The sequence below is a fragment of the Elephantulus edwardii genome, unplaced genomic scaffold, assembly GCF_000299155.1.
Source record: "Elephantulus edwardii isolate Elephantulus edwardi_28Jun2011 unplaced genomic scaffold, EleEdw1.0 scaffold00098, whole genome shotgun sequence".
NCBI lineage: Eukaryota > Metazoa > Chordata > Mammalia > Macroscelidea > Macroscelididae > Elephantulus > Elephantulus edwardii.
The window spans coordinates 5,005,387-5,017,733 of NW_006399848.1; the positions used below are offsets into that span (position 1 = coordinate 5,005,387).

General features: G+C 39.2%; 1 protein-coding gene across 2 annotated transcripts in view; it reads left to right on the forward strand.

Annotated features, from left to right (window-relative positions):
• The window catches only part of CDK14 (cyclin-dependent kinase 14), a 691,509-nt gene that overhangs the window by 6,808 nt on the left and 672,354 nt on the right, over positions 1 to 12,347 (forward strand). Inside the window, exon 2 of one of the 2 annotated variants that reach the window (XM_006891458.1) lies at positions 2,905 to 2,936. The exons of the other annotated variant lie outside the window; for it this stretch is intronic. Within the exon in view, the coding sequence (XP_006891520.1) occupies positions 2,905 to 2,936 (32 nt within the window). The remainder of the gene's footprint in view (positions 1 to 2,904; positions 2,937 to 12,347) is intronic. 2 annotated transcript variants of the gene reach the window in all.

Sequence of the window (12,347 nt, forward strand, 5' to 3'; positions counted from 1 at the left end):
CATCATGCTTGGGAGGGTGGAGGGACAGCGCAGGAGAGGAAGGCCCTCTATGAGGTGGATTGATTCAGTGACTGGGGTAATTGGGATGGGTGTGTCGGAGACAGATTGGCACAGGACAGAGCGGAGTTTAGGGCTGTTGTACATAGGGTCGCTATGAGTCGCAGGCGACGGCACATAACAACAACACGACAACAACCCATTTTAAAGACCTAAGAATCTAGATGATTTATGTTAACGAGAATTTAAAGTTTCTATTTGAGAAGGCTTTCTTTAAATATAGTCAACAATATTACCAACATCTCTTACCCAGGGCAAGTCTTTAATTAATATATGTAACTAGTTATTCCTTTATAAAAAAATAATAGTGACATACAAAAATAGAGACAAGTTACCATCTGAAAAACAATTAAATAAGGAATAAACAGCTGATTGATTTAAAATATGAATTCACATATAAGCAAATTATAGTACAGGTTCATATCTGCTTTACAGAACAAAGATTAATGGAACATATGCTATGTGATTGCAAAGCCTGTAATTCAAAGCCCAAACTTTTATATACATTGTCTTTGCCCTGTTGTTGTTGTTATGTGCCACTGAGTCGCCTGTGACTCATAGCGACCCTATGTACAACAGCCCTAAACTCCACCCTCCCAAGCATGATGTCCCTCTCTAAAGACCGGTCTCTCCTCACAACATGTCCAAAGTATGTTAGACGGAGCCTCAGAATCCTTGCCTCCAAGGAGCCACCCGGTTTAACCCTTTCCAGGACAAATCTGTTTGTTTTCCTAGCAGTCCATGGTATTCTCAAAATGGGTTATTTTCTATTTAATCTAAGTTACATACATAATAAAATATACGCACTGAGTATAACATAAGCCATTTGAGACTGGGGAAAAAAGACTGCGTTTTCATTTTCCATTTCAAGAAATTGCCCTCTAATAAAGAAAGTAGAGAAATCTATTATAGGTCAATTTCTTAAACAAAAGGGAAAGACTAAGTATTACATATTTTATCGCCCTCAGTCTCTTAACTCATGATCAGAACCATATCCTTTTTGATTCCTTTAAAATGACAAATGTATAGTATGAAACAAGGGAAATGACCTTTATAAAATTGGTAGGTGGTATATTATAAGCATTGATATCATAGTTTCAGTGTAGCCATGTCTTCTCTCAGCTATTAATTGCCAAAATAATTTGCTTGTTACTGTTTTTTTCAGAACATACCTTTCCAATTAAGAGCTACCACGTTCCTTCTCTCTGGAACTGGGGAACACTCTGGTAGCCTAGTAAGTAAGGAGTGCGCTGCCAACCCAAAGACACGAGCCACTCTGTGGGAGAAAGATGCGCGGTCATTGTGCGGTATACTGCCTTTCAAAACCCAGTGGAAGGTCAGCCCTGAGTCAGTTCTGACTTAACAGCAACAACAACAACAATAACAAATACAATAACCAAAACCTTTAGTTACCAAAATAATTTGCTTTCCTCTGTTTTTGTCAAAACAAAGCTTTCCAGTTAAGAGCCACTTAGTTACTTCTATCCAGACCAGAACAGCCAGTATAATCTCACATATTCCAAAATAACAAAGCCTGTTAGTATCGAGTCCAGCTCTGCTAGTCCTCATTGCATTTCTAAGGCTGGTAATGTTTAGGAGAGGAGAGAGAGTGACCATTTTTCTCCCATGGGGTGGCTGGTGAATTTGATATGTAATCCAAAATGAAGGCTGTAGTCTTTGATCTTCTACAGCAGATGGTTCAGGTCCTCCTCACTTTTAGCAAGCAAGGTTTTGTCATCTGCATAACACAGGTAGTTGATGAGTTTCCTTCCCTCCAATCCTTATTCCACATTCTTCTTAGAGTCCAGCTTCATTAATTATTTGCTCAGCATACAGACTGAATATGTATGGAGAAGCCCTGTCATGGCTTGACACATACCATTATGAGCCATATCAAGTAACTATAGGATGTAAAACTGTTTGCAAAATAATCCATGAAATCTGCTTCTTCAGATTATAAAATTTCAGTTATCAAGATACGTATGTTTAAAATAAATTTACAATATTTGCTGGCTTCTGGAAGATATTCTAGGGAATGCTGGTGGTGCTGTGGATTAAGCGTTGGGCTTCTCATGGAAAAGTTGGCAGTTCTAACCCTCTTGCTGTTCCTTGTAAGAAAGATGAGGCAGTCTGCCTCTGTGAAGACAACTTCAGAAACCCTTTGGGTCAGTTCTCCTCTGTTCCTTATGATCACTCTAAGTTACAGTCAGCTTGACAGTGATGGGTATAGAATATTCAGAGGAGAAACATCAACCTCCCCTGCGATTTACAGGCTCAAACCTGCTGGAGGGTCAGCTGTGTGTCTGTTCCCACTGGATGACAGTGAATTTTTTGAGTTTGAGTATCCCTTATGCCGCGATCTTTATATTTCACACTGAGGTTTACATAGCTGTATTTCATCTTTGTTCAGAAAGATAATGTTATTCTGGGTACCAGGTGGAATGGGTGTTATCCCAACAGTTGGTCTGGTAGAGTCCAACAGCCATGATGATAAATGCTCAAAAACTAGGAGCTAAGGGAAGTTTCTTGAAAGATTACTTTGTAATTCTATTCTACTTCCATTAAAACCTTTTCCTCCTGTAAGAGAAAGATGTGCATACTTTTCCCACAGACTTGGGAGGATAGTTCCATTTACATATTTATGAAAAATGTTTCACAAAGATGCATGCTGTGCAGTTCTCTGTCTTATTTGCAGTTGTATTTGTATCATAACATAGTTATTCAGGTTGGGGTACAATTTTACTTTCTGAAATGAAAACACCATATTGCTTTGTTTTTTAGAACTTAGATGCTTTGATCTCTGTGATATTTCATAGTAACTGTTTCCTTTTCTTTTTTGTTTTATAGCTTTGAAGAAAGACGATACCACCTTTGATGAGGTAGGTTAAATTTCTTTATCTTATGTTAGATGTATTTAATTACGTCCAGGTAAAGTCAGTAGGGGCCAACTTCACACTTACAACAACAACAAACACCAAGAAAACACCAAAAAAAAAAAGTCCACCACGTTAGGAATGACAGCTTTTTAGTTCATTTCATTTGAAATGAATTTGTTTGTTTTGTTGTATTTCCAGGTTTTACAATGACTTCTGGTAACAACAAACAGAAGTATCTTTAAATTAATAAAGTTAAAAGACACACTAGGGCCTTTGGGTGTGGCTTGTTGGTAGTGTTAGTGTAGTAGAAGCCTGTGGTGATGTTTGTGCTGTCGGCAGGGAGGAGCTTTTGGTAAGTTGGGTTTGAGGAAGGCTCTTTGTAGACTTCAGCTGAATCAGCATGTGATGTGGCATTGACACCACACATTGTCTGCCAGTCTCCCAGTGGAGGAGCTGACTTTTCCTGTTCCAGTTTTCCCATTATTCTTTGTATATCAGATCTGCCTTTATTGACTTGCCACAATGGAGCAAAACCCAAAAGCCCAGTACACACATACAGCCCCCCCAAACCAAACCTGTTCTGGTAAGATTGAAGGCTCGTATGTATTTAAAAGGATCCTGAACATGATTTTTAGACTTGTACTCTTTCCTACGTATTTTTTTTTCAGTTTAAATGAGAATCGCCAGAATGCTCAGAGTGAAGCATTTTATTGTAACCATGCAATTCGATCTATTACATATACATGAGCCACATGTGTATGCATAGCTATATTGTGGGTTTTCTATACAGAACGCTGGTGTATCTAATCTGCTTACTCTACAGTCTAAATAAAAGCATAGGCCAGTTTGCTTGTGGCTGTTTTATTTGTATTAACTGTTGCAGAATCTGTGACATATGCTACCTGCCTTCCCTCTGCCCTTGTGCTGCAGTGAGGGTAAGGACCTTTGCTCATGGTAAGTCCCCTTGGCCAGGTAACTTTCTGGCTTGGGTGCTCAGCAAGGCTGCTGAGGGAGAACCCGCTTCAGCCTGGGGTTTCTGGATGGGGCCAGCTTCATATGGCTTTCATGGTTTGCTGCCTCCCTTGGTGCCCCTGTTCTTCACCATCTCCAATCCCCACCCCAGGTGAGCTCCACAAACTGCATGTCCTTGTCCTCCAAAACAGTGCCCCTGTCAGCATTCCTCCAACAGCCTCTAAAATGCATGTATTATAGACTTGACACAATAGAGGAATCTTTTCTTCTTCATCTATAGTTGGTAGTTGTGGTATTCTCCTCAAAACCTGTATTTCTGGAACTTCTGCAGACTGAGATGTTTTCCGGATAGTGTTTTCTTTCTTCTCAATAGAAATCCATGTGAAGATATTGGACACATTTTTGCTCTCTTTACAAAGGAAGGTCTCCTCTTTAATTATTGAGGTAACTTAAGTTTACATTAAAAAAATAAAAATAAGGAAAAAAGAAAAAGGCTCCCCAAACCTATTGTCTAAAATAAATATACCATTGTTGAATGTTCATGTTTTGAAAAACGTAGTTTATGTTTTGTTTTCTGCTTAAAAAAACAACAAACCAACGCACCCTAGTATATACGTAATATTTTTCTGTTAGTGCAAACTCTTAGGAAGTATCATTTGAAAAATTTTAAAACCTCTCTCTTGTTTAAATATCTTTGCTGATGATTGCGGATTGTGCTATTTTGCAGCAGTACAATTAGTTTTATGTATTTCTGAGCCTGTAGCCTAGGTGAAGATTAAGGATATGTATGTAAAATCTTTAACTCATTCCTCTTTTGAATCTCCGTACAGACTAATGTCATTCTTAACTTTTACAAAGTTGGTTGCATTGCTTAAATATTGGTAGTCTCTGATTTAAAATCTATTTGAAGTATGAGGAACTGAGCTTAACAGCTGCATGGTTTTGATTTTTTTCCCCCCTGTACATTTTGTCAGTAATACTATGGCCAAGTGGTAACAAGTTTCATTGTCAACCCAAAGGCGGACAGTTTGAATCCACAAGCTGTTCCTTGGAAGAAAGTTATAGTAACAACAACAGTATTACATAGAGTGTCGCAGTATGTAATTTGCAGATGATTCTGAAATGTTTACTTCAAATGTTCAGTATTAGGATTTACTATTTAAAGCACTGGTGTGTAGTAAGCTATGACAATAATAATGAAAATAGAAAACGTGAGATATTTGACCTGACATTAGGACCAGCTTATGATGGAGTCATTAGAATGGAACAGCCTGTGAAGGACTGACCACCTGTGCCTCATATCCACGAATCATAGAGTACTAAAGTTTGACGAGACTGTGGATATTTTATGGCTTCTCTGTCATTGCACTGATGAAGAAGGCGTTGAGTTCCTGTGGATTGGCAGAGAGGCTGTACTTGGGTGTTACTCCTAACTCTTCCACCCACTAATTTGAGCAATTGACTTAATCTTTCTCTAACTTTTGAAAAATAAAAACTGTGGTAGTATTTCCCTCCTAAAGTAATTTGGAGGGAGTGCTGGTGGCCTAGAGGGTAAGGACTTGCACTGCCACACCAGAGCCAGTCAGTTTGAATCCACAAGCTGCTCCCTGGGAGAAAGATGAGCAATTTCTTCCCATTTAATTTACAGCCTCTTTAAACCTGCTGGAGGGTCAGTTATGAATTGGGTCCGAATCAGTGGCATACAACAACCACAACAACAGTGCAATTGGGAGGGGGAATGAAATGCGCTTATAAATTATACGCACCGTTGGCATAGGGAGTTGTGGTTGTAACCCGAAGGTGGTGCTGCTGGCGGTTTAAATCCACCAGCAGCTGGCCCCACAGGAGAAAGTTTGGCAATCTCTTACATTCGATTTACAGCTTCAGAAACCTAAGGGAATGGGCTGGGACCAACTTGATGGCAATGAGTGGATGCGTATCAATAGTTTTGAGACGTGTAATTTATACAGTAGCTAAGTTTTATCATTGTCATCTTCATGGATGCTTTAAACCATGACATCCACCTTTATTTCATTGAGCTAGGAGGAAGGTGGGAGAATTCAGTTTCGAATGAAGAATTAGCGGTATATATAGATGTATTCAAAAAAACACCTCTACCATTGAGTAATTTCCAGTAGATAGCAACCCTGTAGGACAGAGTAGAACTGATTCAGTGTTGCTGTAAATTTTTATGGAAGGGACTGCCCTCAGCTTTATCCTGTGAAGTGGCAGATGCATTTGAAAAGCCAACCTTTTGGGTGAGAGTGGAATTCCTTAATTACAATGCCACCAGATTGCCTTTAACACTATAAGGCTAGAGCTCTTCAGATATTCCTCTGAAATTCTTTATCTTTGTGTGATTATTTGTCTATTAAAATGGAAAACTGTCTGGTGTACAGCAAATTTTAGATTTCATTCAGGATATGACTATATTCATCGTTATAATCCATGGGGTGTATTTCACATGGCTGACAGTAAATATCTGTTGGAGATTTAATAAATATCTGTCATGTATGAGTAGAGATAGTAATGATTCAGTTGTTAGCCAATGAAAATTATCATTTGCCACTTTATATTTACATGAGTCACTTAATTTACCAAGATCTCAGTCTTTCCATTTGTAAGAGAAATCAGACATTGTGTGATTTGCAAGTTGGTTTCTAGCTCTCCATATAGAGTTCTGACCAACATAACAACCAACAGAAATTTATAATTACATCAAGATAGAAAAGGGCACCACATTAGTGGTTATGTAGACAGGGAGCAACCAAGGTAGAAGATTATCTCCAAATTAAATTATAGTGGTAGAAAGTAGCTTGAACTCTTTAGTCTTCCATTTTTTCCTCTTCTGCCATTACAGGCTATTGGGATTCATTTCAGATTTGAGTCTTGAAATTTGGGGCTATGTTAGTTTCTTAGATGCTCAGGAAGGTGTGGCAGTTCTCCTCTTATTTATGAGCTAGAGAACTGTTTGTCTCCAGTAGGTGCCAGATTCTAGAATTTCATTGCTGCTCTGTGATCCATGCATGACTTTCCTTCAGGGTATGATGTTTGACCTTGAACAAGGAAAAAAAGAAATAGAAGCCTATTGGATAGATTTATTTACCTAATTTTCTCTTAAATAGATTGAAATACCATAACTTCTAATTTTCAAGCCTGCCTGGAATTCTGTTCAGTGACTATGTGCCAGTGCTCATTATAGACAGTAAGGTAGTTTAGAAATTAATTATTGGTAGCTTTAGATATTTACAATGATAGGCAAGGTATATGGAATTTTACTGAAGGACAGAAGGACTTTTTATCATGTATTTGAGTTCTAATTAAAATAATAGTTATTTTAAACTCAGTGGTTTTGATCTACATCATTTGATTTGTGGAGTGGAGTTTGTACCCATATCAAAGGTAGCAAAGGGCTGTCTCAGGCCCTTTGTATCCACCAGCTGCTCTGAGAAAGATGAACACTTTCCTTCTGTTGTAATTTACAGGTGTGTTTTTAAAAAAATTTGCTTTCTTACCTAACAATTTGTTTTAAAAATAAACTGGCATGTAAAATATTAAAAGTTAGGTAAAGCTATTTCTACCCACCTAAAATGATCTGCCCATGCTGTTGTTACGTGCCATTGAGTTGCCTGCGACTCCTAGAGACCTTATGCACAGCAGTTCTGAAGCCTGCCCTGTCCTGAGCCAGTCTCATACACTCTGACACACCTGCTTTCATTGCCCTAGTTACTGTATCAGTCCATCTCATCCTGGGTCTTCCTCTCTTGTTCTCTCCCTCCACCCTTCTAAGCATGATGTCCTTCTCCAAGGACTGGTCCCCCTTGGTCACATGCCCAAAGTATGTGAGATGGAGCTTCCAAATCCTAGCCTCCCAGGAGAAACTTGGTGGTCCATCGTATGTTCAAGACTCTTCTCCAGCATCAGTTCTTCTTCTGTCATCCTTAGTCATTGTCCAGTTCTCTGATACATTGCAAGTAATTGTGTAAACCATGGGCTGGATCAGGTGCACCTTAGGCTCTAGACTGATATTGTTGCTTCTCAGTACTCTGGATAGGTCCCTGACAGCATATTTTCCTGATGCAGTTCATCTTTTGATTTCCTGACAGTTTGTGTGGAGAGTGTTGATTGTGGAGCTAAGCAAGCTGTAATTGTTAACAACCTCAGTCTCTTTTTCATCTATCATGGTGCTGCCAGTTGACTCAGTGGTCTTCTTAACGTTGAGCTTCAATTAGTATTGAAGACTACAGTCCTTGACCTTCTGCAGCAAGTGCTTCAGGTCTGCCTCCATTCCTGCAAGCATAATGTAGGTTGTTGATGAGTCTTCCTCCAGTCCTGATGCCACATTCTTCTTCATTGATGCATCCTTGACACACTCCTTTCTTGATTTTGAATCATGCATTGCTTCATACCTAACATTTGTTTTGAACTTTGAAAGCAGAACACTCCAATAAAGGGAATATATATATACATAGAAATAGTTGGAAACATCAAAAGCCACAGCAATTCATGAATTGTCCTCATGCATGAATTAGAAGCTAAAATTGTAGTTTTAGTTCTGCTTAATGACACTGTTATTTAGCTTAGGTGAATTGCCAGAACAAAGTACTGACTATGTTTGACTCTTTGATGAGAAATGAAAAATTTTTAGAGATTGAGAGAAATCTTTGAAATACAGACTTTTCAAGGTATATTATCCAGATAGTTAAACATTTAATTTGAAATATATGTATATGTAAATGTGTATATCTATAGCTATGATTGTGAATTTTTCCAATTATTTCCTGTTTGAAGAAGCATGCATTTTGTTCTTTTCAAGCTTTATCTTTATGGTTGTAGGAAAAAAGATATGAAAACAAATGATCTTAAATTGTTTATGTCTAATCATAAGTACTTCAGGTACATGTTTACAGATTAACTTGCTGTGTACTCACAGAGCTCTAGTGGCCTAGTAGAACCTTGTTGTCGTTGTTGTATGATGTTGAGTTGCCTGCGAATCATAGCGACCCAATACATCAGCTCTGTCCTTATCCAATCTTCCTGTCCTGAGCCAGTCCCACTGACTCCAGCCCACATACTCGCATTGCCTCTGTATGTAGATTGAAAAGTTATGGAGACAGGACACATCCCTGATGCACTCCTTTCCTGATGTTGAACCATGCAGTGTTTCCCTGCTCTGTTCTGACGACTTCTTCCTTTCCAAGTATAGATTGCACATGAGCAAAATCAGGTGTTCTGGTATTCCCATTCTCCTCAGGGTTAACCATAATTTGTTGTGATTCATTCAGTCAGTTGTTCTGCCAGCCCAATACCATGGCGTTTGAATCTACCATCTCTTCCAAAGGAGAAAGATGTTTGATCTCCATGGGATTTACTGCCCCTGAAAACTCACCAGTGGGTCAGCTGTGAGTCAGGTCCCACTTGACAATACATAGCAACAACTACATACTTATTAATTCTGTGAGGTAGATGGAGACAATGTACATTAAGTTCAGTTTCTTAGCCCCATCCCTCTTTGTCATTTTATGTGTGTGTATATATATATTTATAATGCCCAAGATATACATTTTATGTAGAGATAATGTATTTAGATTGTAACAGTGATTTTTATGAGAGCTACAGACTGAGGGTTAGCTCCAAATCTCATCTGGCTGCTTTTCTGGTCATTCTCTTACCTTCGTTGTTATTGTTAGGTGCTGCTGAGTAAACTGAATGCTAGTGACCCTGTGAACTTCAGATGTGGAATTTGCCCTGCCCTGTACCATCATTACTGGAGTAGTCAACCATTGTAGTAGTTTCTATGTCAGTCCGTCTCCTTGAGTGTTTTCCTCTTAGCATTATGGTTCTTTCTCAGCATTATTTCTCCAAGAACTGACCCCTTCTGACAAAACGCCCGAAGTTTGTGAGACAAAGTTTTACCGTCCTTGCCTCTAAGGAGCTCCCTGATTGTACTTCTTCCAAAATGATTTGTTTGTTCTTTTGGCCGCCCATGAGATATTCCACAATTCAAAGGCATTAATTCTTTGGTCTTCCATGTTTTTCCTTCAATTTTCACATGTATACAAAGCAATTGAAAATTTCTCTTCAGCATTTTGGAGAGGTCCTTAACAGCAGATTTTCCAAAGTGAAAGATGTCTTCATTTCTTGATGCTAACTAAGGGTGATGGAAATGTGAAAGCAGATTCTGTCTTTGGGTTCTGTTTTATCATGGTTACCTGTGTTCGTGTGGGTGATATGCACATTGTACACAGTGAGTTTCTTGACTTCCTTATCATATTGACATCAGTCATGCCATTTTCTGTAACAGATGATTTCACTGAGACTGTCCCAAATCTGAAAAATTAAATCTCAGTTACAGTCTTTCTCCCTGCCCTACCTCTCTACCCTCCAATTCCTTCTTTATTTCCTGTCTCTTTCTTTGTTGGCTTCCTGTTTCTGGACCCCTCCTTTGCCTGCCCCATCTGATGCTCCCAGCCCACAGCTCCTTCCTTCCTTATTTCCATCTCTGTTCACTCTTGGTATTATCACTCCCCTTGCTGGTATCCTCATTGAACTTACTACTCTGTACTTCTCTTGGTATCTCTGCCAGCCCTCAATTTCAACCTGGCATCTTCTCTTTTCTTACACAGCAGCTGCCAAGAGCTGCTTGAGGAAATCACCCTAGAAATAAATTTATCATCTCAAGCTTTAGCTGGACCTCTGGGCATCTGCACAATTCTTCACTGTGTTACTGATCTATTTCTTCCTGAAACATATTCCACACCCTTCAAACCCTCCAGCCAACCACTGCTACCCCTCCCTTCTGTCATAGATTGCTTTCTCTTCAACGTCTTGGCCGTCTTAATACTGTTAGACATCAACTCTTCATCAACTCATACTAACTCCATTTGTTCTGGTTTACTCTCTTCTTTCCAGTTTCTGTAGGAAATATGTTCTTTATCTTGTTCAAGGCCAGTTACTCCTTCTGACTTCTCATTTCCCCCACCCCCCTTTTCTATTCAAGAAGCTCATGTAAGAGATCCCTTCCCCCCAGGATTTGAACATGCTCCCACTATAAATGAAGCCCTGTATCCTCCCCCCACCCAAGGCATTCATTCTTTCTTTTTAATTGGTTTGCTTACATTGTGTTTCACACTATTCTTCATTCACATTGTGTTCTTTACAATCATTCTCATGAATTATGTTTTATAAAATTATCCACCATTGGACCTTGTTCATCATTATCCTGTCCTCCCCCCTTTCTCCCACAAAACTGTGAAATCCTATGGCTTTGCCCCTACCCATTCTCAGCCTTCCACCCCATGAGTTACCATACATGGTTTACTTGTTAACCTGTTTTTAGAATAATGATCTTATGTAAGTCCTTATGAGACTGTGTTAGTTCACTCAGCATAATGCCCTCCAGTCTCTCCCAAGTTACACAGTAATTTTAGAAATTGTTGCTCCTGAGTGCTGTGTAGTATTCCATCAAGTGAACATACCATGGTCTCTCTACCCATTTGGTTGTGGTTGGGCATTTGGGCTGTTTCCATGTTCTTGTGATGGTGAATAACACTGCTATGAACATTGGTCTACAAATCTCCATTTGTGTCTCAGTTCTAATTTCCTTGCTGTATATTCCTAGTAATGGAATAGCTGAGTCATACAGGGTTTTTATGTTCAACTTTTTGAGGAAATACCAAATTGTCTTCCCGAGTACTTAGACTATTTTAAAATCCCACTGACAGTGTGTGAGAGTTCCAACCTCTCCACATCCTCTCCAGCAGTTACTGCTTGCTTTCCTTTTAAATTTTGCCACTGATACTGGGATGAGATGATATCTCATTGTGGTTTTGATTTGCATCTCTCTTATTACCAGTGATTTTGAGCATTTCTTCATTTGTCTGTTGGCCATCCAGCTGTCTTCCTCTGTGAAAAGTCTTTCTGTGTCTTTTGCCCATTTTGTAATTGAGTTATTGGTCTTATTTCTTGTGGAGGCCCTGTAGTAGTCTGTAAACTTTTGTTATGAGACCATTGTCAGAGATGGTATTGTCAAATGTTTGTTCATAGTCTGTAGGTTTTCTTTCTCCCATTTTGGAAAAAGTTTTTGATGTACACAGGAATTTATCTTTAGAGGCTCCTATTCATCAGTTTTATCCTCTCCTGGTTGTATATTTCTGGCTGTATTTGCCAGGCTCTTTATACCATAGGCTAGGCATTCTGAGCTTGGTTCCAGTTTGTCTCTTATGATCTTTATGGTTTGGGTCTTTTCTCTTAGGTCTCTGAACCACTTTGAGTTTATATTTTGTGTATGGTGCGAGATGTGGACCTTGTTTTAGCTTTCTGCAGGTTGTTGTTGTTGTTATGTGCCGTCGAGTCATTTGCGACTCATAGCGACCCTATGTACAACAGCCCTAAACCCTGCTCTATCCTGTGCCAATCTCATTGCCTCTGACACACCCATCC